At 58.8% G+C, this 26,128-nt stretch overlaps 1 protein-coding gene across 1 annotated transcript; it reads left to right on the plus strand.

The window, feature by feature from the left end:
• Positions 1-1,917: 1,917 nt before the first annotated feature.
• On the plus strand, positions 1,918-20,673 carry MDFI (MyoD family inhibitor). The gene is made up of 4 exons (XM_074850306.1): positions 1,918-2,034; positions 14,527-14,721; positions 18,796-19,050; positions 19,458-20,673. The coding sequence occupies exons 1-4, from the start codon at positions 1,965-1,967 to the stop codon at positions 19,712-19,714; spliced, it is 777 nt and encodes a 258-aa protein (XP_074706407.1). The 5' UTR covers positions 1,918-1,964; the 3' UTR covers positions 19,715-20,673.
• The last annotated feature ends 5,455 nt before the right edge of the window (positions 20,674-26,128 follow it).

The following is a 26,128-nucleotide window of genomic DNA, read 5'->3' on the forward strand; positions in this document are numbered from 1 at the left end:
GGCAGCGGAGAGCTGTCAGGTGAAGGAAATGATCCAGCCGCCGGCTCCTGGTGGGGTGACCTGTGCCGGGGTGACCCCACTGGGGACGAGGTGCCGCGGTGTCAATCGATGCTTCACCCTCAGTAACAACGATGCACAGAGAAAGGCTCTCTGTGGCCGGGAAGGAGGGTGCCTGGCCCCACGCTGCTCTCCCCACACACCCACCACTGCCCGGGCAGGGAGCGCTCAGGGCTCTGTCCGCATCAGGGTCCCTGTTTTCCGTGATGTGAGGGTGGGCAGGGTGGTGCTGGCTGGCTCTCGGGAGGATGCAGCTCCAGCAGCAGGATTTTAGGGCCGCTGCCGTTTGCAGGCACAAATCCTCCTCCTGGAAGGATTATTTAAAAGGCACAAACCGTAGCGACAAGCTGGTTTTAAAACAGACCGATTCTTCAGGTCTTGCACGATCCTCTCCATCTCCCTGGCTTCAGGCTGGAGCTTTCAGAAGGATCCTGAGCACGTCGGGTCCCTCCAGTCCCGCTCCGTGCCCCAGGCTGCCTCATTTCCCCCTCCCAACCTGTTTCCTTTACATGTGGCCGCAGCGGTGACGTCTCAGCGCCTTCCCCTCATCCCTCACCACACTAAATGCTGCACCGCAGCGTAGGAGACAGCCCCGATGGCAGCAGGGTTACGGCATCACCGGGCAGGAAAGAAGGGAGCCGTGGGGAGTCACCCGGGGCTGTACCGTGGGTTCAGCCCTGCTCTGGGAACCCGGGGCCGTAGCTCTGGATGGCAAAATCGAGCTGTTGCCCAGACCCCTGGTGTGTCCGGGAAGCCGTGACCGAGGGAAGGGGCAGCTTGCGGTGACCCCCCCGGCCCTGCGCTGCAGGTGAGGGCAGCTGGGTCAGCTCCAGGCTCAGGCTGGCGGCAGCGTGGCTCCAGCCCAGCTCCGGAGTGATCTCAGTCTCTTTTTTGTAGGCTTTGCGATGCTGGGCTTTTTAAATGCAGGAAAACAGAGCGGTGTTATTAAAAAAAACAACTTTGAAAATGTCCCGCCGGGTCCTACATGACGTTATGCACGAGGCTGAATCCTCGTGGGGACCCTGCAGGGACACAAACACAGCAAACCCCGGGCTGGCCCACTCGGGAAGTGCTGCTGCCGCCGGGAATCTCGGTTTCACGCCGTCCCTCTCGGGGCTGATGGCACCAGTGACACTGTCACCTCTGATCCCAGCACCTCCCGGCATCGCCCCAAGGAGCCGAACCTCATTTACCAGTTGGGGAAACTGAGGCAGGGAGGGGTGGGGGAGGCAGAAGTTTCCCCCAGGACGCACCAGCAGAGCCGGGAACAAAAGCACCCGCTTCGCTTCCTCGCTGGGTGCCGAGGGGACAGGCTGGGGCACCCACCCGAGGGCCCTGAGCGCGGTGTGGGGGGGTTTCCCAGACTCACTAATCCCCACTACTTCCCCCAAAAAAGTTCTTTTTGGGGGGGCGGGAAACAAACACTGAGCAAAGCTGAGATAATCCCGGTTCCGCGGCTGGCCCTGGGAGCCAAGCAACCTCTGCCTGCCCTGCGCCTCTCCCCTCCCCGGCTCTGCTCCAGCCCCCAAAAGAAACTTTTCCTCCCCCTCCTGCTGCGCGCAGCGCTGCGGACGCGGGTGGTTGTTTGTTTGTTCTCGCAGCCTTTTTTTTTTTTTTTTAAATTATTATTTTTTTAAGGAATTTGGGGAAAAAAGAAAACAAGAAAAAAAAAAAAAAAACAAAACACCCCAACTCCGCGCCCCCGACCGGCTCCTTCCCGGCGGCCGGAGCGGGCGCGGGGGGCGGCGGGGCGGGCGCGGGGCCGGGGATGCGCGGCGGGGGCGGGGGCGGGCGCGGGGCCGGGCCGGGGCGCGGCGGCCCGCGGGGCCCCAGGTGAGCGCGGCCCCGGGGCGGCGGGGCGGCCGCCCGCACTCAGCCTCTGTCCCCGCCGCGCCCCGCTGCCACCCATGGCCCAGGCCAGCACCCACCGGCCGAGCCGTCCGGAGCCGCGCCGGGCCGAGCCGGGGCCGCCGACAGGTACCGGGGGGGGGCTGCGCGGCGGGGGGGGCACCGCTGGGCCGGGGGTGCGCGCCTGGGGGACGTGTACAACTATAGATGTGTGTGTGTGTGTGTGTGTGTGCAAGGCTGGGGCATGTATATAACTATATATGTGTGTGTACTGGGCTGGGGGGGCACGGCTGGGGAGGGGGTACACGGCTGGGGGGGGCACCGCTGGGCCGGGGGTGCGCGTACAACTATAGATGTGTGTGTGTGTGTGTGTGTGTGTGTGTGTGTGTGCAAGACTGGGGGATGTATATAACTATATATGTGTGTGTGTGTGTGTGTACAGGGCTGGGGGTGCACGCCTGGGGAGGGGGTACACGGCTGGGGGGGGCACCGCTGGGCCGGGGGTGCGCGCCTGGGGGACGTGTACAACTATAGATGTGTGTGTGTGTGTGTGTGTGTGCAAGGCTGGGGCATGTATATAACTATATATGTGTGTGTACTGGGCTGGGGGGGCACGGCTGGGGAGGGGGTACACGGCTGGGGGGGGGCACCGCTGGGCCGGGGGTGTGCGGCTGGGGGATGTGTATAACTGTATATATATATATATATGTATGTGTGTGTGCACGGCCATGGGGGGTGTATAGATATACATATATATGTGTGTGTGTGTACAGGGCTGGGGGGGCACGCCTGGGGAGGGTGTACACGGCTGGGGGGGGCACCGCTGGGCCGGGGGTGTGCGGCTGGGGGATGTGTATAACTGTATATATATATATATATGTATGTGTGTGTGCACGGCCATGGGGGGTGTATAGATATACATATATATGTGTGTGTGTGTACAGGGCTGGGGGTGCACGCCTGGGGAGGGTGTACACGGCTGGGGGGGGCACCGCTGGGTCGGGGGTGCATGGCTGGGGGACGTGTATAACTATGTGTGTGTGTGTGTGTGTGTGTGTGTGTGTGTGTGTACAGGGCTGGGGGTGCGTGGTGGCGGTGCACGGCTGGGGGATGGATATAACTACATATATATGTGTGTGTGTGTACGGGGCTGGGGGTGCAGGGCTGGGGGGTGTATATGTGTCTATATATACGTGTGAGGGTGTGCACAGTGCGGGGGTGCACAGCTGGGGGATGTATATAACTGTATATATCAGTGTGTGTGTACAGGGTTGGGGGGTGCATGGCTGGGGGATGTATGTATATATGTGTGTGTGTGCGTACAGGATGTATATATGTGGGGGGGGATATGTGGGGATGTGTGTGTACAGCTGGGGGGTGGACAGCTGGGGGGGCTGTAAGAGGGGGTGCGCTTTTGGGGGATGTATATATATGTGTGTGTGTACAGGGCTGGGGGATGTGTGTGTGCACAGCGGGGGGGTGGATGGCTTGGGGGGGTGTGGGGAGGGGTGCACAGCTGGGGGATGTATATATATATCTATATGTCTGTGTGTGCAGGGCTGGGGGGGTGGATTGTGCACAGCTGTGGGGGGTGTGGGTGCCCGCCTGGGGGGTGTGTTGATGGAGACCGTGCGTGTGCGTGGGGGGGGGGCAGTGGGTGGCAAGCAGGGGGTGGTGTAGCTGGAGGGGGTGCGTGTAAGCACGGCACGGGGGGGGATGTATGGTGTGTGTGCGTGGCTGGGGGGTGCAGGGGTTGGGGGGTGTTTGGCTGCGTGTCCAGGAAGGCCGGAGCGGGCGTGTGCGTGGTTGTGGACGGCGCAGCGTGTGCTTGTGCCCCCGAGTGGGTGCGTGTCCCCGCGCCCGGCACGCTGCGAGCACAGCCGACGCGGCCCAGCCCGCCGGGACGTCGCAGCACAAACTTTGCAGCAGTTTCTGTCGCTCGGCCAAGCGCTCAGAGCCACCGGGGCGTGGGGCCAGCGTGAGCTGAAGGGGTTAAAAACACCCCCCCAGGGACAGGGGCAAGGGGCTTGGGGGCTGGGGGGGGCCCTTCCCCACCCCACGGCGACTCCCTGGGGTTCTCGGGTGGGATGCAGGGGGGCAGGATCAGGCTGCGGAGAAGTGGATAGAAAAGTTTTGGGAATCCTCACTTTTTCCACGGGGCAAAGCTGAGCCCCTGGGTTGTCCGGGCGGTGGGGTGGATCTGCCTGGGGCGTCAGGACCTCTGCTGGTGTCCCGTGGTGGTCGGTCCCACCAAGGTTCACACGTGGAAACTGCGTTAAAAGTCCCGATGCGAGAGAAAAAAACCGCCGGCGCGGGAAGCTGATGGCGAGAGGTGAAACACCCCGTCGTGTGTGCTGTCAGCCCAGACACAAAAGGGGCCAAATCCACCCCAGGACCAGCTCCCCGCGTGCTCCGAAAGCGGCTGCTGGGCAGCGGGCAGGAGCTGTGCCGCGGGAGCCCGGGGCATGGGGATGCACAGAAACCGAGCTTAGCACAGCTGGATCTCTCCCCTTGTTGGCTTTGGCCCGGAGCGTGGCTGGGCCCAAGTTTCGGAGAATACATCCTCTTGTTCTCTTCTCTCTGCTTTTCCAGCTGGATGCTGCCGGCTCCGCTTCCCGGCTCAACTCTTACGCTGCTTTGTGCTGCAGCTGCGTCCCGGGGCCGAGGCAGCTGCAGGGGCTGTGCGGGGTGTATTTCTCTGGATTTCCCTCCATTCGCTTCCTTCTCCTGGTGGGAAACGGTGAACTTCTAATGCCTGGACCTAGTGCAAAAAAGTTTGCACGGGAGCTTGCCACCAGCCTGGGTTAGCAGGAGCGCTGTGCCCTGGCTACTCTAAGATGGGTTATTTTAAAAAGTAGTTTAGAAATCTGTTAAATGCGTCAGAAAAAAAGCCTCGCCGCTTTTCCCAGCCGCTGGGCGCACGGCAGCGGTGTGTAGGTAGAGCCATGGTCCAGCCTCCCAGTTGTACTGGTGTCCTGAGCAGGAGCGATGGGACGTGGCTGAGGTGTGCAGGGTCTGGGAGCAGCCGCGAGCGCCCGATGCGCTGTGACCGTGGCAGAGGGGTGTCACCTCCATCCCAAACCAGCCCCTAACCCACCCTCCTCTTCCCCAGCTCCTCCCGGAGGGGAGCGTGGATCCGGGGTGGGTGAACCCGAGCAGAGCTGGACCAAATGTGCCTCCTTTAGACCCTCATTTCACAGCGTGAAGAGCTGGGGAGGCCAAGGGGGTCTCCAGGACACCCTCGATTTCCATCTGCCCAGGCTCCAGGGGCCAAATCTCATGCCAAGAGAACATCCCTGTCCTGTCTCAGAGAGCAGCTTTCCGGTTGCATGTTTCGAGCTTTGAATTCTTGTTCACATCACTTCTTTCTTTCTTTCTTTTTGTTTTTTTGATGAGCAATGAATGGACAGGGTCCGGTTTGTCTTTCGTGCTCGTTTGGCCTCGTGACGTTTCGGTGCAGAGCCATTATTGCTTGGGCAGCGTCCAGGCGCTCTGTCACGCACCACGGAGCCTGGGAATTTTTGCTTGAGTCCCTTTTCCGATGATTTGCAAATTAGACCAGCTCATTTGGTAACACCGAGCCGGTGAAATAAATGGGGAAACTGAGGTGCCGGAGTGGTTTGGCCCAAGTTCGTGCGTCGTGGGCAGGGTTGGGTTGGCACTGCCATGCTTGGTCCTATTTCCCAGCCTGAGATGAAGCCCGTTTCCCGGAGTTTGTTCCTTGGCATCTCTGGAGATGGGCCCGGTGCCATCGCAGCCTCCTCCTGCCCAGGAGGGACGGGCACGTTGCAAACCAAACCCTTGAAATAGCCACAGGTAGTTTGCAGAGGAGCCTCGGAGAGAAGAGGCAATTGTCTGCCTGTGTGGAGTATGTGGGATATAATTATTTTTTTTAGGAATTAACAGAAAACAGGAGAAAAACAGCCTTTGGGCTGATGAGATTATTTTTGTCTTCCCTTCGCAGGGAGGAAGAGGAGGGGGAGCAGGGACAGCAGGAGAGGGGCTTCCCGTATGGGAAGCAAACCCCTATAAAGATGCTTGAGGCAAATCCATCTCCAGAAGAAAAACCTTTCCCTCGGGTTTGATCCCTTCTTTCCCTTCCCAGCAGAACATCTGCTGCGTGGGGCCACCACCACATCCCCCCTCCACGTCCCCCCCTCCGTGCCTGTGTCCCAGCTCGGCCGCAGGCGCCGGCAGCTCTGCGGCTCTTTGCTGGGAGCCGGGCAGGGATGGGACGCTCACACGCAGTTTTTTGCCTTTAATTCTTTCTGCCTGTTGCCGAGGAGTTTGCCCCGAGGTGTAACAGGAGGTGGAAAGCTGTTGTATGCTGCAACCCCAACAAGGCAGCCTTCAAAATACAGGGATCCAGCTGCCTGCACGAGCATGCTGCCATCCTGCTCGGGGTCCTGAGCTCCCATGGGTGCCCCGAGCACTGTGGGACTGAGGGCAGGGGAGGCTGGGCAGGAGTTGGTGCCACCATCACTCGTGGGTACCCATTACCAGGACTCTGTCCTGCTCTGGGAGGAGGCAGAAACAAAGGCAACCCCCTCCAAGGTCAAAATAAAAGGGTCTTTGCTTGTCTTAGCACTGATTTAAATGCAACTGGTTGCAGATTTGCATGCAGACATCCTGTAAGTGCAAAGCAGACAAAACCAAAAAAGCTTTGAAACAAAATTAATTTTTTTTTTTTTTTTACCCCAGATAAAGTCTTTTTGCACCAAAAGATTCATTTCTGGTTTTCTTTCAAAGTTTCTCATCTGCTCATGAAAATGCTTCATTTTTTTTCTTGTCTTTGAACAACAACAAAAAAAAAAATCAAAAAAAACCCCAAAAAGGCAGATTTCTGGCTTTTTTCAAATGTTTCTGGTTTTGAACAAAACAAAGCAAGCCCTTCGGGGCTGTGCCGCTTGCCGCCCCGGCGCCCCAGTCCCACTCCAGCTCCTTATTGAATTTCCTTGGAAAGCGCCTGCTTGAGTCTATTAGTTGCGGAAACCTAAGCTGTCCTCTGGGCGTTTTCTGTAGTTTTTCTGATTTTTCCCAGAGCTCCACCTTGCTCGGGCCGAGCCCTGCGCTGGCTCCTGCGGGATGGGCACTCGCAGCCCCCCGGGACTGTGGGGTTTGGGGTGGGATGGAGTCACGTCGGTCACTGCTGGAGCTGGTGGCCCCTTCCCGTGTCCCCCCCAGGGACCCGCGCTGGGGTTGTACAGATGGCAACGAGCTATTGCACAGCAGCAGGGATGGGGTAATGGGGATTTTTTTGCCCTAAATCCCAATCTTCAGGCTTTGCTCACTGCAACAACATGCATGAACGCTTTCACCCATCTCTGTTTGATCTTAAGCTGGGCTTTAGCAGCCTTGTTGGACGTGATGTTTGACTTGGGGGGAGGTTCCCCCCTCGCTCCAGTGCCGTCCTGCTGTCTTGCCACTGGTGCATCTGAAATGGGGCGGATCAGGGAGCGGGCAGTAGCTTCGGGAAGCACTTTCACCCCAGTCCCATCCTCTTTTGGGGTGCTCCCTGGGGGTGCGCAGGAGGCTCCCAACGCCGGCTCCTTCCCCTGGTGCGGGCGGCCATGCCCAGGGCAGGACAGTGCTCACCCGGTTCAGCCGCTTTCGGTGCCAGGGCTGGGCTGCGGCTGCGCCTTCGCATCGCGAGGAAGAAGCGGGTCCTGGCTGGCTCCAGGAGCAATTACTCGCTCCACCCGAATGGCTTCATCGTTGGCCGGCCTCGCCGCCTTCCTTCAGCGAGCAGGCATGCTGCTGCCCCGCGAGCCGTGCCCTGACCTTTGCAGAAGAGCTCGCTCTCACCTCGCCCCAGTTCAGGCCACGCTGCAGCTCCTCCGAAGCTGCTTTGGGGTCTGTGCTTAGAAGAAACCCCAACCTAGCGAGCGTGCACGCCAGCGGGAAGTTGAGCACCAGGACTGCAAAGTTTTGGGCTCCATCGCTGTAGGATGTTGCGTTGGGCCTTCTACGTGCCTCAGTTTCCCCACGGGGCCGAGCAGTGAGAAGGTTCCATTTCACAGCAGCTTAGAGCTGCAGCTGTGCTAATGTAAAATACATGGAGATCGGGTAATGCGTGATGGGCACTGGCTTAAAACTACCCTGGGTAGATCTCGGGATGAAAGGTGCTGCATAAGTGCAAATTATTATTCTTGTTAATAATGATGTCCACCAGCTCACATTGCTCTGCTCTTCAATTAACTTTTTTTAAGGACTCTTAGCAGGTTAGAAAGACACAAATTTTCCCTGGCAGAACCTGTGCTGGTTTGACCCCGTAAGGTTACGCAATTACTGTACTGGCATGGTCCTTAATTAGACTCTCCATAATTTTCCCCAGCACAGCGGTGTGGCTCCTTGCTCTGTAATTCCCAGAATCTCCTTGGATCTGATAGGCATCACATAGTTGCTTTCCAGGCTTCAGGGATAATTGCTTGTCCTTAAGGACACCCGGGATGTCGCAGGATCTCCTCGTGCATCCTTCCTCCATGGCTTGGGGGTTTTACACCCTTCTGGCCAGCATGGGGGGTTGGCCTGCGCTGGGGAGCACCGAGCCAGCACGGTGCTTCTCAAAGTCAAGAAAATTTGCCTCAACCCCAGGCTGGGTCTTTGACACTTTGTTTTTCCCCATCATTTTTCTCCGCTCCTTGGCCCCGCAGTGTGTTTGGATGTTACACGTTGCTCTTTGGTTTAGGCAGAGCCCAGGCCTGATGCAGGGAGATGGGCTGGCCTGGCAGCTGAAGGCAGAAACCTGCTGCTGCTGGGTCTGGTTTGTGTCCTGGGGTAAGTTGAGTTGTCCCTGGTCTCCAGTTTAGCCTTAGAGATTGTTTATTCCCTTGCACCTGCAGCTGCAGTCCCAAATGCTGCCTTAATATATATATGTATGTGTTAAGTATATTCTTGCTGCAGTGACAGAGGTGCAGTGATTTTTATTTCTTCTCTTCCCTGAAACCCCTTCTCGAGGGTTATCCCCACCACCCCGGTGTCCTTGCTCTCAGGTAGGAGCAATTCTTCCATGAGGGTTGGTTTGTGCCTCCTTTGCAGAAGCTGGTTGGGTCAACGAGGATCTTTGGGTGATGGGATTTGTAGGGACGCCTTGGCACAGGGTCTGCACCCCAACCCTGGAGCTGGGGTTTTGTCTCCAGAGGAGCTCTCAGCCGAGGTCGAATGCTGAACACGGATGGACTGGGTAGACGCTGGTCCTGGCCTGTCTGGCTGGCCCAAAATTCCTCTCTTCCTACCCACCCAATGGCTATAAATAACAAATAATAACAACTCCCAGGCTGGCAAGCTATTTGGGGTTTTGTGGGTTTTTTTGCTTTGTTTTGCTTTTTTGCATTTAGGAAGTAACTTTTCATAGAAACCAATATTTTTTTGACCGGATTCCTCATTGTCCCAGAACTGAACTGTTTATCCAAAGCATCTCCCAGGTGAGCAGAGAGACACTGGGGCAAACGCTTTCCGGGAGGGAAGCAAAGCTGTGCTGGATCTGTCCCCAGCGTGCTCAGGAGCTCTGGGCTTTTCTCCTCCTTCCCCTTCCACCCTCCTTGTCCTTTCCCTGAATATCATAGAATCTGAAAATGCTTTAGTGCATTAATTTCAGACTGAATGTAAATAAGCCATTTGGATTTTTCCCAGTTGAGCAAACTTTCAAACCAGAATTTTGCTTTCCTCTCCTCCAGGCTGGCTCATGGGATTGGAAGCATTTGCTTCAGTGCCGCCTCTTCTGCACTCGAAACCACTTAATCAAGCTCTAAAATATCCCTTGAATAGGTCAGACAGGCACCTGATTGGGCCAGGCAGCGTGTATGGGAAAACCAAGAGAGATTACACGCTCATTTTATCTGCATAAAACAGATTAGAAAGCTCCCAAACTAAATATTACTGCAAGGTAGCGTGTTGTTAATGGCAAATGCCTCGCTAGACTGTCTCTGTTTGTGTCTCCATCCAACATTATCTCGTCCCTGACGGACTAAAGGGAGAGAGAAGGGGGGAACGGGAGAGTCTGCTGAGCATCTCCACATCGGCAGGAGTCGTGACCCACAGTGTTAGATTTGGATGCTCTTCAGGTCCAGGAGAGCTCAGATGTGGATCCAGACATGTCGAGACCCTTCTCCCTCCCTTTTCCAACAGGTTGACACCACCTAATCCTGCTAAAGAGACAGGATTTGCTTCTGAGCTCAGCAGTCCAAGCCTGTCTTTAGCTCCTGTGTGTTGGAGGCGTTTTCTGTCCCGTGCAGCCACGTGTGGGGCAGCGGTGGTGGGTACGTGCCACGCTGGTGAGGTGTCCAGCCGTCTCCCATCCCCAGATTTCTTCTCTGGAGCCAAAGGCACTTGGACAGGAGAGGGGCAGATAAATCAGAGATCCCAAGCAGCCAGACAGAGCATCTGTTGCATTAAGCTAAAGCTCAGGAAAGCTGCACAGGAGCCATGGGACAACCTGGGTGGGTTTGACCCAAAAGTGTGGCTCCAGCTTTGCATTATCCCACATCCTCTGTGCCTTCCCAGCTGGGGGTCTGGGCACCACAAGCGGCTGCAGAGAAGGAAACCCAGAGCCGTAAGATGCTGCGGCCGTGCTGCCTGCGGTGTGGCTCTGGTTTGTGCTGCCGGAGCAGCTCTGCCCTCTCCGAGCTCTCTCACCAGCTGCTGACACGCTGCAGTTTCCTTTTGTTTGTCCAGCGCTTTGGGGATGGGTTAGCTCAGTCCTGCAAGCTCATCGGGAATGAAGCATGCCTCCCACCCAAATACTTTTTGTCCTAATCAGAACAACTGGTGGTTGCCCCAGAAGCTCCTGCAGACACTGACCGAGCAAAGCGGGTCCTTCCTGCAGCCAGTGATCCCAGAGGGACATTTTCTACGTTTGACTTTGCAGGAGTATACTCAGCGAAAGCCAATGAAACCTTACGGCTTCTTTACATCTTTCCTCTCCTCCCTTCTTTTTTTTCCACTCCTGCAATGCTTGGTGGACTTCGGAGCTCACTGATGTCTTGGGGCTTTTACGACGGGTGGATTTGGACTTTGTAAATGGGGAGAATAGGCAGAAAACCTGACCTGTGTGCATCTCCTGGGCTTGGCAACCAGGAGGCAGAGAAAGTAGTTCCACGTCTACCGGCTTTCCTAATCTTTTGTACCTTACGGCAGCCTGACTTATTATTTTTAAATGCCTTATTATCTCTGTTCTCATTAAAAAAACATGTGATTCGCCCTCCCTGTGCCACGTTACCTTCATTTCTCCCTTGTGTTTTACAAAAGGTGGTGCAGAATGGGGGAGTGGAGACCTGGACTTTCATCCCAGGCTGTTTCTCTGCATTGAGATGAACGTTTGCCCCGGCCAGGAAGGGCCTGGGGGTGCAGCTGTTATGGGGGTGCAGGCAGGGAAGGGGGTGGATGTCCCATCCTGAGGGCTGGCTCTCCTTAGGGCTTGGTCTTTTTGCCCGGGCTTGTGGTTGGTTTTAAACCCAACAGATTTAAGTCAAGCCTGGTCTTGTTCTGGTGGCAGCAAGGTAATAGCAGGGGAGGGAAGAAGGCTGAATAGCAGGGAGAGGGGACCCCAGGGACGCCTCATCTTGCTGGGGGACCCCCTGCCAGACCCCAGTGATGGAGCTGCTCCTCCCCACACCTCTCCCCTCTCACCCTCCCTGCTCAGCTTAGTGTGGTTTGGGGAGCAGAACCCCTCTCTGGGGGATTTTGTGCCCCAAAACCCGTGTTTAGAGGAACAAAGAGGGCACACAACCGAGGGGGCAGGGGATTATCTGCACGGGACCCCTGTGGAGCTGCATGACATGTGCATGTGCCCGTCCGGGTCTGTAAGAGGTGCCAAGCAGAGCAGCGTCATTTAAAGGGGATTTAAAGGAGGAGGGGGAGCCGGGCAGCTGCGGGACAAGCCTGTGCCGGTGCCGGGGTCTGTCCATCTCTCCCGGTGCCATCAGGGGTGATGCCTCTTCCTTGGGTGCATTTTGCCAGGCTTGTTTGAGAGCTGCTCTGTGCATTCCCACTGCATTTCCCTGTGGGTCGGAAGGTGCCTGGGAAGTGCCCAGTCCCAGCAAACCAGCAGTGCAGGCAGGGAGCTGGGGGGCAGGAGCCTGCAGGGTTTGTGCTGAGCCCACACGTGTCCAGCCATCCCCAGCCCTGCCCCGGCGTCGAGCAGTGACCGGGAGGGCAGACACGGCCCTTCTCCCTCTCACTCCCAGGGGATGCCGTGCACTTGGGGGTCAGCACCGTCCGTACGCTCCCCAAGACGTGCAGCAACAGGGAAGCGGGGCCGCACAAGGCAGGGAAGGAACCAGCTTACCCGCATTTCTTTCCTGTCTATTTTTGTGTCTCTTCTGGCCACCTTGTTCCAGTGGGAGTTAATTTAATTGCCATCTTCCTCCCTGCATCGCTGTGGTTGTGTGTGAGACCTCTTGTTGTGCAGGGTAATTATACGTGTGAAGTGGACATGGCAAAAACGAGCCTTGTCTCAGTAGTCGGCGGACAGCACGCTGGCCATCCATACGGCCCAGTGCTGCTGCTTTCTCACAGAGCTCGGGGTCTAAACAGACCGTCCTTGTCCTCAGCCCCTCGGGAACGGGCACGGAGCAGGCAAGGGATGTGATGGAGGCAGCGCAGGGCGGCCGTGGCGGAGGCAGGGATCAGCTGGAGCTCTCGCCATGCACAGAGCAGTTGCCAGCCCTTCTCCTGCTGCAGCACCTGATTTTCCAGCTCTTTTTGCCAGGGTAAATCTCTCGCTGCGGAGGGGAGCGCTGACCTTCAGGGTGAGAGCAGGGCAGGGGATCTGGCAGTGATGGGGCTGCTCTGGGCAACCCCAAAGTCTTGGCTGGTGGTTTTTAAGTCCTGAGCACGCTCCGGGCATCTCATAGCAGAAACCAGAGCAGCTACGCCGATGCCCAGCGGCTCAGATCCCTTCCCAGGGACCACGCGGGCGCTGCACCCGCCGTGCTCTGCATCGGGCATCTCTGACTCAGGGCTTCGTCCAGAGCTCCTCAGCCGTTGGGGTTTTCATGTCTGGCTTTATCAGGCGCTGACTAAAACGCCACAGGTCTGACTCAGGCCGGTCCAGGTTGGGACATGACAGAGGACGTAGAGGCAGCAACATGTAGTTATTATTCACCTATACACCACGCCTATGTGCAAACACCTATAGGTAGATGACAGCCTGCTCTCTTCTCTCTGTTTTGCCCTGGGCTTTCCAGGGGCATGGGAATGAGTTTTCTCTTTTCTGGGACTCGCATACTCCCACTCTGCTTGGGATTCGGAGCCAACATTTCTGTGCAAAATTCAGCTGGAGCTGCTGACTTCCCCTTGGTTGAGCCCCAGAAATTGCCTTGCCTGCAAGAGCTGTGAAGCTGTATCAGGACGAGCTTTCCCTCCCAGCAAACCCCCCGTCACAGGTACCCCAGGCTGGATCAGCATCCTTGGAAAGGTGGAGAGGATGGCCCCAGGAGGAAACTGAGGCAGGTGGATGAGCACGTGGGGTGTAGAGGAGCTGGGAGCTGAGCGAGCATCGCTCCAGGCTGGTCACAGCGTGTCCTGCTCCTACCGACCCCGGGGTGCGGCTGGGGGCCTCCCCCTCCCTTGTAGGGCCTCTTGTTATAGTCCCTATAATTATACGTGTGGGGTCTGCCTGCCTTCCTCCCCGGCTCCTGCTTGTAGGACCTCTTGTTATATTGAGTATAATGAAGTGTCCGAGGTCTCTCTTCCCCCCACCCGCCCTTGCCTGCCTGCATGTAGAACCTCTTGTTATAGCCAGGGAAATTATGGGTCTTCGGTCTCCCTCCCTTCGACCAAGCTATAATTTAGTTTTATATAAAGTGCGGTCCAGCCCCTGTTGTGCAAGCGGTTGCTATTCTGGGTGCTGGGGAGAGGGATGGGGCGGCGAGGAGGGGGCTCGCAGTGGGTGGGGGAGCACAGCATCGCACTGAGCACCCCACAGCCCCCCTGGGAACTCCACAGCCCCCCTGCCATGGGGGGCAGCCAGCCCCCAGCGCTGGCTCTGCGGGAGGTGGTTATGGCTTCTCCTCGTGTGGTTTCTGCAAGGGACCGTGTGACATTGGGGTTTATCCCCCACGGGGAATAACACATCTCTTGTTTGGGGTTTTGCTTGCCCCATCGAGGGGGTCCCGCAGGGGCTGCTGCTGTCCCAGAGCAAGCGGGAACACGAGGGGAGGTGGCAGCCGCTTCCCGCAGGGAAGACAGTGGCTCTTTCATGGGAAGAGGGGGATGAAAAATCCAGTTTGAACCGCTGAGTGTAACCAGATCCCCTGGCTTTTTAGCGAAGGAATGTGGGACCTAGGGAGGGTTTTTGGGAGGGTGCTGCCGAACCTCTGGCGTTGCAGCGGGGTGAGCGGCCGCAGAGTGATGCAGCCCCCGATGCCCATCCCGAGCAGCCCCAAAATCCCACGCAGTGCTCCAGCTCTTCCCCCCACTCTGTACTCTGAGCTGCAGAAGCAACAGGGGCAGCTGGATTTGGCTCATGCCCGAAATCAAGAGTCCCAAAGCACCGACCGGTGCCGTTCGCAGCGGCTGGGGATGTGCTGCGGGTTTCTGTGGGTTTGGGTGACTGGGGGGGCTCTGCCCACAGCTCGGTGCACCCCGGGGTGCTCAGCTCCAACCCCGTTTCTCTTGCAGAGGCGGGTGAGACCTCGCGCCCTTCGCCGAGGCAGACGCCAGCAGCACCGTCGGCAGAGCCCCGGTCGCCTGCCCACCCCGCTGCCAGCCCCGTGGCACAGAAGAAGGAGAAACCCCTGGAAGATGATGAGTCCCGAAAAGTTGTGACGAAGGGCCCCCGGGCCGAGCTCGCAGGCGCTCCTGAAGCTGTGACATGTGAGTGTTTCCCTCCGCCGCAGCATGTGCAGCTCCAGACACCTCCGGGTGCCCATGCTTTGGGCTGCTGCTGTCTAATCAGTAACAGGGCTCATTAAAAAGGCGGGCAGCTGTGGTGGGAAGCCATCTCCTCCTTGCTCTGCTCTTCCCCACATCAAAGCAAAAGGCTTTAACTGAGCGTGAGTCACCAGGAGCTGGGGAAAGTGAAGGGCGGCATCCAGCAGCGTCCTTGGGAGCGGCAGGAGGCAGAAGGGGAGGAGGATGGGCAGCTGGAGGAGCTCTCGGTCGTGTTGGGGTCCTGCTGGGATGCCGTGGTGGGAAGAGGGACCAGCCACTGTGGGAAGGAGGTGGCTGCTGTATGGAGCATCCCCCAAATGGAGGGAGGAGGGCAGAGCCCCCGGCAGAATGGGCTCCGTGGCCACAGCCATGGGAGGGGGGTGCAGCAGCCGTTTGCTGGAGCAAAGGGAGATGCTGCCCGTTGGGACAGCTCTTGCCTTGGCGTATCCAGGGCAAGGGTGAGGCTGGTGCAAAGCCAGGCTGGGGACGGGACGGGCTGTCTGCACTGAGGAGCTGGTTTTGCTGGAGGCAGTGGTGAAGCCAAGCAGCACCTCCTCCTTTCTGCTGCTGCAGACCTGCCGGTCCCCCCACCGTGAGAAATACCGGGGTGGAGTAGGAGCAGAGGTGGGGGTCAGGGTGCCCTTGCTCCATTTCCCATTGCAGGGGCGGGAGAGCGGAGCTGGCAGATGTGGGAGACCAGGGGCCAGGCTCTCCTGGAGTCCCGCCGTCCATCCTTTCCCGGCCCCCAGCCTGGATCTGAGGGTTTTGCTCCCAGGCTGCCCCTTCGGCACACAGCCATTCCTCTTTTGTTGGATGCGAGCGTGCAGCTTTCCCTTCCAAGGGGTGTAAAGTGAATGGATGCTTCCCAACGGGGAGAAGGGAGGGTGGGAACGAGGTTGCAAACTTCGAAGAGCGGGCAGGCGGGGTGGGAAGGGGAGGGGACGGCAAAATCCGGGCGCTCCTGCCGGCGTACGTGGAGCGAGGAGAGCGCACGTTTCCTCAACCAGAGCTTGAGCCCTTGCAAAGCATCTGGGAGCTGGGCCGGCTGCCCACAGACATTCTGCACCTCTGAGTCACGCTGCAGCCTGCTGCACCCTGCATGGTGCGGCCCCGCGCAGCCCCCTCCCCAGCCCACCCCTCCCTGGGGCAGCCACCCCACAGGCCCCGAGGCTGGGAGGAAGGTGACCGCCCGTGTCCAGGCTTGCCTGGGTGCTGGGTGCAGGGAACCCCCCCTCCTTCCCCTCTCCTTCCTGGGAAATGAGGTTCAGCTCCATGCGGAGCATCACCTCCCGCATCCCTTGTTTTGCAGCCCGCTCCTCACTGTGCATCCCGCTGCTGCTGTTATGGGGGGGGTCACTATTGCTTGTGGGGGGGTGAATTCCCTCCTTTGACAGTACCTGGGGAGCACATTTGGGCTCCCCCATGGGAAGGTGAAGGGATGGTGGTATTTTCATGCCACTCTAGCACATGCAAGGTCAGGGGGGGCCCAGGCAGCAAGGGGCTGTCGGATGTAGAGGCACATTCTTCACCAGCGGTGGCCAGGATCACAGAATTACAGAATCACAGAATAATCTAGGTTGGAAAAGACCTTGAAGATCATCTAGTCCAACCCCCCCAGGGCTCAGCGCTGCTGGTCGAAGCCTCCCACGGTTCTTAAATGAGTCTTCTGGCAGTTTGGGAGCAACCAAAATGGGGATTGCAGGTTTGGGGCTCTGGGTGTTGAGTTTCAGGCGAGAGCAGCAGGCTCCGCTCAGGCGGCCACAACGTGCCGGTTTGTCCAAGCCCTGTTAGACTCAGGAAGGTGATGTTTGGCAAAGCTGATGGCCAGGGTGGGGCGGGGGCGTGGGTCACAGAGGGCCAAGGACCGCTGCACTCTGGGCATCCGTCCACCGAGCCCTGGTGATGCTGCCACGGGGGAACCTGAGCTGAGCCGGCACCGCGGCCGTGCCGGGAGCATCATCTCGGGTGTGGGACACGAGGTGAATGTCCAGGAGGTTTTTGGTTGTGGAAGAGCCGAAGGCAGGTGCTTTCCCCCAAAGCTCTGGTTTCCCACCCTGGTGCTGGTGGGTGGACGCGGTGGAGGCCGTTGGATGGGCTGGTCCCATGCGCTCCTGCCCCGACACCCGTGTTGTTAGGGGGTGTTATACACTGCTCCACCTAAGCCTCGGGTTGAAGGTGTCTCTTTTAGAAGAGCTTTGGGGTCCTGTGAGTTGAGGGCTCTTGTAAAAAATAGAAGCTATTTTTCCTAACTTAGAGGGGGGGATTACTGGCTGCCTTCTGCTGCCACTCGCTGGAGCCAGAGTGTGATTTTGATTTACAAACAGTTTAATCTGAGGAATGCAGCACAATGGAGCACGCCAAAGCCAGCGCATTGCACGCTGCTGTAAACCCCCAGAGAAACCCAGCGCTCGAAGCTGCAGAGTATTTGCTGCCGTGGGGCACTGCCAAGGCCGAGCTGCTGTGGGGTCCCTGCGGGCTCAGCCCCTGCCCACCGCAACTGCGGGCAGCCCCGGGGCACCACGGTCACGCTCCGGCTTGGTGCTGCTCGGTGCACGCACTCAGGCACGGGCAGTCAGGGGCGGTGCAGAAGGGCGCATGGGAAGCCAACACCCCCCCAGGAGTTTGTTGGTTTTGGGGGGGACACATCCCATTTTGTCCAAGACCTGTTTTCCATTTCTCCTTTCTGTCCTTCTCCCACCCCTCCAGCCCGCCCTTCCCGCTCAGCTCCGGTTATTTTAAGTTCCCTTCCCAGCGTGTGTCAAAGACGCAGCCTTTCACCCAAGCACCCGGTTAAACTTCCTCCGCGGTCTGAGCCCAGCTTAGTCTGGCAGAGCCAGGCGCTAGGTCCATGCACTTGTGTTTTTTTAACCTCCATCTATTTTATTTTCGCCGGCGAGGGCGGGTGCAGGACAGAGACCGTCTGTGCCCCCTCCTCCCTGTCGGTCTCCCCATGTCCCATGGCCGCCCCACGCAGAAAGCAGCTCCTGTTCCCCGGCAGCCGGAGGTGCCTTTGCCCTCGAGCCTCTCGCCTGAATCATCCCTTGTTTACTGCCGCGGGAGAGGAAAATCAAAGTTTGGCCAAAGCACCATCAGGCAGGATTTTATTTGTGGCTTCACTTGATGTTGCTGCGGGCGGGGGGATGGATGGATGCTTGAATCCCCCTCCCTTCTGCTGGGCTCCCAGTCCTCTCCCCCACCTCAGGACGGCAGCGCGGTGGGAGCGAAGGGCTGAGCCGTGCCGCTGGCTCCGGCAGCATCCCGGCGGGGCGCGGGGCTGCCGGCATCTCTCCCGCTGCAGCGAGGGCTGGAGGGAGGCGCAGACAGAGCAGATAGTTATTTTCCTCCTCCTGCAGAGAAGTTCAGCCAGAGGCTGGGGAGACCTTTAATTAAGTGGCCGATTCACACAGTCCTGAGGAGATGAGCAGCCCGGCTCCCCGGCGGCGTTTCACCTTCTCTGGCTTTGCGGAGGGCGATGGGGATGGCCAGGAGCTCCGGCCGGCAGCGCTGTGCCCAGGGCTCATGGGACGGTGGCTTGGCCAAGGGGTAGCTCTGGGCTGGAAGCAGCCACAGGCTCTTCTCTTCCCCACTTGGCACAAGGTGAATTTGCCTCGCTGTGCCTCTGCACCCACTCCGGTTGGCCATGGTGGCTTCATCCCTCCTGCCTGTGCCGGCAGCGCTGCGACCCTGCCAGACCTCCTCCTCCAGGTCCTCTGCTGCCCTTCCAGCGCAGCCTTCATGACAAGTCTTTATTTTGTGCTCTTTTTTCATGCCTTCCTCTCTCTCGAGCCTCTGTCTCCTTCCCTCCAGCCATCTCTTCTTCTGCATCTCCTTTTCCATCCTCCATCTCTTGGCCCATGCGTCTGTAAGCATCACTTCTTCCCAGCCACGAGGCCACCCCGTGTCTGCCTGGTGACCGGGTTCCTGGGTGGTGGCAGAGGACTGGGGACGTGTTTCTCCCCCAGCAAAGCACTGCAGGGAGGGCTCAGGGTGGGGTAACATTGTTCTCCCCCCAACCAGGCCAGCCCCAGGTGCGACCAGCCCCGCAGCCCCCCAGCCCCTGCACCCATCTGCTGCAAAACGGTGCCGGGCGGGGGCCGGACCCAGGCGGTGCCAACGGGGAGGCGGGGAACGGGGTCTTCCGCCCCCTCCCCAGCACCCAGAAGCCTCACCGAAAGCTGCAGTCGCACCACTCCATCAACAGCCAGAGCAGCAAGAAGAGCAAGGGCAGCTCCAAGTCGGCCTCTTCCCACATCCCTATTGAGGCGCAAGAAGGTACCGGCTCTCCCCGGGGGGGTGGTCCCTTTCCAGCCATTCTCCTCCAGCCCTGCATCCCTTGGGGTCTCTCGGGTAGCATCTGTCCAGCCCACCGGGACCCCCAGGCCTGGGCACCAGCCGAGCTCCCCTCCTGGCAGCCTTCTGGTGCTGAGTGGGCTCATCTCATGTCCTCCAAAGCTGGTCTCTCTTGGGGTCTGGGCATGTCCCAGGCAGCTAGGCATGTCCCTGGGTGTTGAGGGAGGCCCCTGGAGCAGTGCCTGGCTCCCAGCCCCTCTTCCTACCCCTTCCATTCATTCCCGAGGGAGGATTTCCACCCGTACGAGGCTGAGCATCCATCTGCTGGGTGCTGCCTCACCCAGCCGGGCCCGTCCTCCCCCTGCCCACTCTCTGGCCATTCTCCGCAGACTGCTGCGTCCACTGCATCCTCTCCTGCCTCTTCTGCGAGTTCCTGACCCTCTGCAACATCGTGCTGGACTGTGCCACCTGCGGCTCCTGCACCTCCGAGGACTCCTGCATCTGCTGCTGCTGCTGCAACTCGGGCGAGTGCGCGGACTGCGACCTGCCCTGCGACATGGACTGCGGCATCATCGACGCTTGCTGCGAGTCGGCCGACTGCCTGGAGATCTGCATGGAGTGCTGCGGGCTCTGCTTCTCCTCCTGAGGGGCCTCACTCGCTGGGGGGGGACCCGCTCCTGGCCCCCCCTCAGCAGCCGAGGGTCCAGCCGGTCCCTGAGCCGGTGTGAAACGCCAAAAGATGGAGCCTGGCGAAGGAGGAGAGCGATATCCCCCCACTGCAAACCTCATCCTTGGAGCTGGTGAGCTGGGCTCGGATCCTGCCTGGGGAAGGGTGAATCCGTAGGGCCGTGGGGACTCCGGGGACGGCCGGCATCCCGTCACGCTCTACCTCTTCCCCGCACCGGGCCGGTTCGCCGAGGATCGCGGGAGCCTCCTGCCACCTGAGCCGAGAGCAGGAGTGCCCGCCCCGTGCACCACAGAGCCCGTGGGTGCCACCCCGGCGTCCCTGTGTTGGGGACAGCCACTGCCACCGCCCGGGGCTGCCCCAGGACAGTGCTCTGGTCTACACAGGGGTGACACAGAACATCTTTCCCCCTCCCCGGGACACCTCCAGGGCTGGGCACAGTACAGAGCCTTGCTCTCCACCAGGCACTGGGAGATGCCGAAGCCTTTAGCTGGGCTGTGGGACACATCCTGCCAGCCCCCACCCCTCCTCGGTGCTGAGATCGGCAGCCAAGTGCAATACACACAGTCTGCTCCCCTCCCTGTTTCACCAGCTGGGAAGAAGCTTTTCCTTCTCCAGTCCCTGCAGCGGGGTTGCAGCCGGGGGCCAGGGCAGCTGGGGAGAACCCGGAGCCGTACCAAGCTGCTCCCGACCCCCGTGTGTCCCCGGGGGCGGTGGGGCAGGGTGGCTTGGTTGGTGCCAAATGACCCCCAGCAGTTTTGGCCCCATCCCACCATCCCGGGGACAGGGCTCGTGCCTGGGTGGGGATGGAAAACATCCTGTTGAAGGGCTGGGGAGACAGGGAGGGAAGTGTCATGGTATTTTTATTTTTTTGTCCCTTTCGTTTGTTACTGTAAATAAAGGTCTGTCTTCATTTCTGACCAACGGCTGCCCCATCGCGTGCTCTGCAGGGCACAGCAGCTCACAGCCGCGCCGTGTCCCCCATCCTGCTCCCAGCTGCAGGGGCGCAGGGGCTGGTGGGGAGGCTGCAGGGCTCCTTTGGCCTTGGGGACATGGGACAGCTTGGTGACAGCCCCAGGGTGCTCCTGTTTTAGTCCTTGGGAGGGGAAATGCGAGAGGACTCCCTGTCCTTCGCTTAGGGAACAGGTCAAGGTCCTGGTGTGCCACAGCCTGGCGCTGGCTCCCTGCCCTGCTCCTGCAGCCATGGGCCAAACCCTGACCCTGCTGCAGCACCGTCCCCTGCTCCTCCCAGGGCTCTGCCCTGCAGCGCGGCCCACGAGCTGCTTCATCTGCCCCAGGGACACGACTTCCCCGAAGGAGAAAATAAATGACGCAAATTCCCGTCTGCGGGGCTGGGGTGGGCACCGGCTGCCCAGGGTTGGTGGGAGGCTGTGGGAGCTGGCAGCCCGCCGAATTTGGGTGGTTTGGGTGCTCCTGCTGCCACCCGCCACCTCCCAGCCCTGCCATGGGACCACCAACCGTGCCGTGCCGTGCCGTGCAGCTGAGGGACCAACGGCCCCCACGCCAGAGTCTTGCTGCCCCTCAGGGGGCTCAGGGGGCTCGGCCGTCCCGGCGAGGCTGCTGCCTGAGCTGAAGTTGATCGAGGAGGGAAAAATACTTAAAAATCGAGGCCAAATGGGTCAGTTGGTCACGGCGACACAGGCTGGTTTGGGATCTGGGCTGCCTGCCCTCCGGCGCTGCCGCTCAGCCATGAAACCTATTTTTAGTGGTGAGCTAAAGGCAGTCGGAGCCCAGCGCAGTGCAAGTGCATGGAGGGGAAGAGGATGGTGCAGGCAGCCTTCCTCCACCCCACGCACGGCGGGGAGGACTCGGGGTGATGGATTGGGGCTTTTAGCCTTTGCTCTGGCACGGGTGCTTGGGCTGAGCCCCGGAGTGCGGGGTCAGGGGGGTGGGATACACATCAGTGCCCACCCCAGGATGGGACCGGGGCCCCATCCGGCATTCGCAGGGTTGGTGGGAGCTTTTCCACGGGCTCTGGCTGAGGCTCTGCTCCAAACCATTTGCATCCTTGGCAAGGAGGGACGGAGGAGCTGGCCTTCCCCAGCCTGGCCTCACTTGTGGTGCTAATTAGGGAGGTTAGAGCTGGCAGGGCTGCTCTCCCCACCAGCCGAGGTAACGAGCGCTGCCGGAGTCTTTTAATGGGGAACAGATTCCCCCAGTGCGGGAGGGCGCTGCGGGCTGGCCATGCTGTGCGTGCTTGTGTCCCAGCGTGGGAAGGGGGTGACATGCACCCCAAGCACCCCAAGCACCCAGCTGTCCCCCGACCTGCTCCCCCCACTTCACTCCAACATAAAAAGCCCTTTTAATGCTGCTCCCAAGGGACCAAGTGCCCCCACAGCAGCTCTGTCCCCCCAGTGCAGCTTGAAACTCATGGGCAAGGCCGAGCAGGGAGGTGGGGAGCAGAGCTGGGCTCTTCATGGAGCATGAGGTAGTGCTGAATGTATGTGATGTTCACGCCTACGAATGTACTTTAGTGATGGCTGCCTTCGAAAAAATGCAAATAAAATAGCAGTTGCCGGTGCAGGGCTACCCAAAAGCACAGCTCAGCCTTGCAGAGCGATGCTCTGCAAATCCAGGCTCAGAGAGGTCCCACCTTCTCCACCAGCTGTTCAGGGCTGGACACTGGAAGGGACAAAGACAGATTTTTTCCAGCCCGTACCCCAAACCTGGGGCACATTCACTGCCCTGAGCAGTACTGGCTGCTTTGCTCATGTCTTGGGTGCTCCTGAAAATCACAGGGACTGTTCTGGGCTGTGGGAATGATGGACCAGAGCAGTGAATGATGGACCAGAGTAGGGAATGATGGACCAGAGCAACTCAAGTCCCCGGAAAAGGCTTGAAAAGCAAAGTTCAAGCCTTCCTCTGGATGCAAGCTGATGCTGGCCATCCACCTTGTAAACCACCAGGGAAGGCAAGAGTTAAACCCTCCTGCCTGGGAATTAATTAACAACAGATGTGCTCGGTTTTAACTAATTACTCTCCTGCCAGCACTTGGTTTTTACGGTTCCCTCAGAAGCCTCTTAGAGCCAGGAGCCATCACACCGTACCTGCATGGATGCTGGCCCCGCAGGCTGGGCTGTGCTGGGCACCCTGGGTTGGCTCACCCTCCTTCCCTGGCCCCTCACCTGGCGTCTCAAGTGAAACAATTCAATGAAAAGGGCTAAAATTCATTAAATGGTCCAGTCACCTAAACTAGTTTTGCTCTGTTGTTCCTGGTTTTAGATCAGCTGAGTGGTGGGGTCCCCCCAGGAGTAACACGCGTCTGCATCCCCAGGATGGGCAGTGCATGATCCCAGCTGGGCATCGGTGCTGCTTGGCCGATATTCTCTGCTGGTGATTTATTATGGATGGGACATTGGGTATATTAATGATGGGAGCTGATTGTCTAATTGCTAATAGACTGCCAGGGCTGTTCCCGGGGCTGCGTCTGTGCTGCCAGGCTCCCATGCCGAGGATGTCTAGAGATGTAGCCAGCATATAGCAAGATGTGCAACACTTGGAAACTATGCAGAAGCCGTGGCAGGCAGGTGAGAAACCCTTTTGCTTCAGGGCTGGCTCACCCCATTGCCATGAGGTTTCTGGGCACCCTCTTCTTCCACGTGCTTCAGGCGGCTGGAGGATTCTGTACGGATGAGTCCTGCATTCGAGCAGCTTGGATGCACCTCGGCTCCTTCGGTGGGGACTGCTTTCAACAGCCCGAGCTATTTCTGTCCACAATCACAATCAATAAAGCAAGAGAGGATTTTTATTTTCCACTCCAAATACTTTCTTCATCCTGTTTCCTCCCAGTTCACACGGCGGACTGGGGCACGCTCCAGCAAGGAGGCCCACGAAGCCGTGTCCTCCTCCTCCTCCTCCTCCTCCTCCTCCTCACTGCTGATCCAGTCCCCCGCTCCTACTCCCGCTCCTGCCCCAGCCCCAGCCCCGTGCAACCCCGATGGTCCCTTCTAATGTACCACAATCCAAGGGGCAGGTTTTGCTGGGGGTGGGGTGGGAGAAAGGCATTGCACGTGTGCGTGCCTGCACACACCCACAGTCACACACACACACACAAGAAAACACTTTCAGAGCCAAAGGGAAAAAAACAAAACTAGGTCTTTGGAAGACACAGCGGCTCATGTAATCCCAGGTTCTGCTGGGCTGCCTCTGCACAGCGCGGCGATGGGGGGACGGGCCGAGGGGAGACGACTGCAGTCTATTAAACTTCCTTTGAGAACCTGCCAGACTGACAACAGCTGGAAGGAATTAACATTTCAGGTCCACCAGCTCCTCTCCTCGCTTTCACCCTTCCCCAAAAACCAGCTTGAGGCCACAGGCCCAGCAGCATCACTTTTTCCCACTCCTTGGCGTCCAGCGGTATCTGGTCCGAGCTGATTTCTTTGATTCTGAACCTGCCAGAAACGTGAGCATCTGCTGAACAAAAAACCCCGGTGCCTGCGCCGGCACAAGCACCAAGTTGGCGTCCCTTGTGTCCTAGAGGGTTGGGACCGAGGTGGGGTGTCACAACAGCACTGCAAGTTGGCTTCAAGCCATCTCACACCTCTCAGCCTGTTGTACAAGGGACAGCACTGTCAAGGAAGGAAAAAATATGCAGACTGCCAACTGCTGCCACTCAGGGCAGCACGGACACCCTGCACGCGTGCAAGAGGCAGGGAAGGGTTTGTTGGCCGGTGAGACCCCACCAGCTGCCAGAGAGCCTGTGTTTGCTGTCATTTTGGGGTGTCCTCATGCTGTGCATGCACGCATGCCAGGGGGAGCCTCAGAGCTGCCTGACCCCTGATTTTGAGGACCCACACCCCGGTGAGGGGGTGCTGCCAGCCCAGCAGCCTGGCCCCTTCGCTCTGGGAGGTGGGAGCTTGGCAGGAGCCAGGTGGGGGGGAGTGGGGTGGGACAGCTCTGTGCTGCTGTTGCCAGCAGATATTACACAGAAAGTTATCGTGTCTCGAGGGAAGGGGGGTGCAGAAGCTGTCTGAGCTCTGCGATAGCTGAAGCAGCACAGAATTGGCAAATGCCGGAGGGTTTTGCTGCCAAACGGCAATCTGCCTGAATGCGCCGGCTCCTCCAGCCAGCCTTGGAGGCTGGGACACAAGCGGAGACCATATATCCCCACGTTCTGCCTTGCTACCAAGTTGGAGAAGGAAAATGCAGAAACGCTCGTGTTAACCCTCTCCTGGGTGCCTGGGGAGGAGCGGAGAGAAGCCGAGCAGTCGGGTGAGCCCCTCACCCTTATGCACTGCCAGAGACCTGGGCAAAGAGGGCAGGAGAGGGCTCTGCCCCCACACAAACCCCGAGACCCCAAGGGACACAAGGGACAAAGCCAGGATGCACAGGACAGATGGACCTGTGGCCCCTGGGGTCATACACATGTATATACTCACAGGCACATATATCCAGGGAGCACCGCTCGATTTAATGCACCCCCTTCCACCTCCTGCCCAAAGGCAGAGAAATATGGTTGAAGCCCAGCTGTCGGGGAGCTGGACAGACACACGGACCCCGTCTTGCCCCAGTGGGTATTTTCTCTTGCCCAAGAGCATCCTGGAGCTCAGCATCACCACAGACTCCAGCCAAAGGGGGATCTGCTTCCCGGGCAGCGCCGGGGCTCAGGGCAGAGCTGGTGGCTGGAAGGAGCAGGTTGATCGGGGAGCAGATGACTTTTCCAGCATCGGAGAGGTCAGGAAGACAAGAGGGAGAAACAACTACCTCAGAGGGGTTGGTGGTGGGCTCGGTGTGTGGTCCAGTCCTCCTGCTGTGACCACCTGGGGAAGGCACAGCAGCCCTGGGCTCGGGCACGCCTGGGCTGGGGCACAGCGAGGCCGGATCCTGGCCCCAAAGCACCACGCTTTCCTGCATGACCATTACCAGGGCTGATTACATCCACTGGGCTCCTACATACAAACCCCACGCTGGGTGCTGGGTCCTCTGTATGTGCAGAGCAGCGGCCTGAGCCGGGAAACATCACTAATAAAACTGAGTGACTTTATTTTTGTTTTAACAACATTTCTTACGCCTTCAACACCTTAACGTGCACCTTATTTCATCTGCGGAGCTGATATAAACCCCATCAGCTGAAGCATCTCCTTTTTTCCTGCTAGCAAAAGCTCCAGCCATTGCATGAGTGGCTTTCGAGTGTCACCTTGTCCCTCTTGGCTATGCGATGTCGAGGGTTGGTGCATGATGCCAAGGGCTGGTGTGCAATGCCGAGGCACCGAGCTGCCCGGCCGGCACAGGGATACCTGCCTTGCAGAACACGCAGAGCTTTTCCTCGCGGCTCATCAGGAAGAGGTGCCTCATAAACCCAAATAGTGATTTCCTGCTGCAGTCGGTGGGAGTTGTTTTCTTTAAAAATGCAGC

Source organism: Strix aluco, chromosome 25 (assembly GCF_031877795.1).
Source record: "Strix aluco isolate bStrAlu1 chromosome 25, bStrAlu1.hap1, whole genome shotgun sequence".
Classification (NCBI taxonomy): Eukaryota; Metazoa; Chordata; class Aves; order Strigiformes; family Strigidae; genus Strix; species Strix aluco.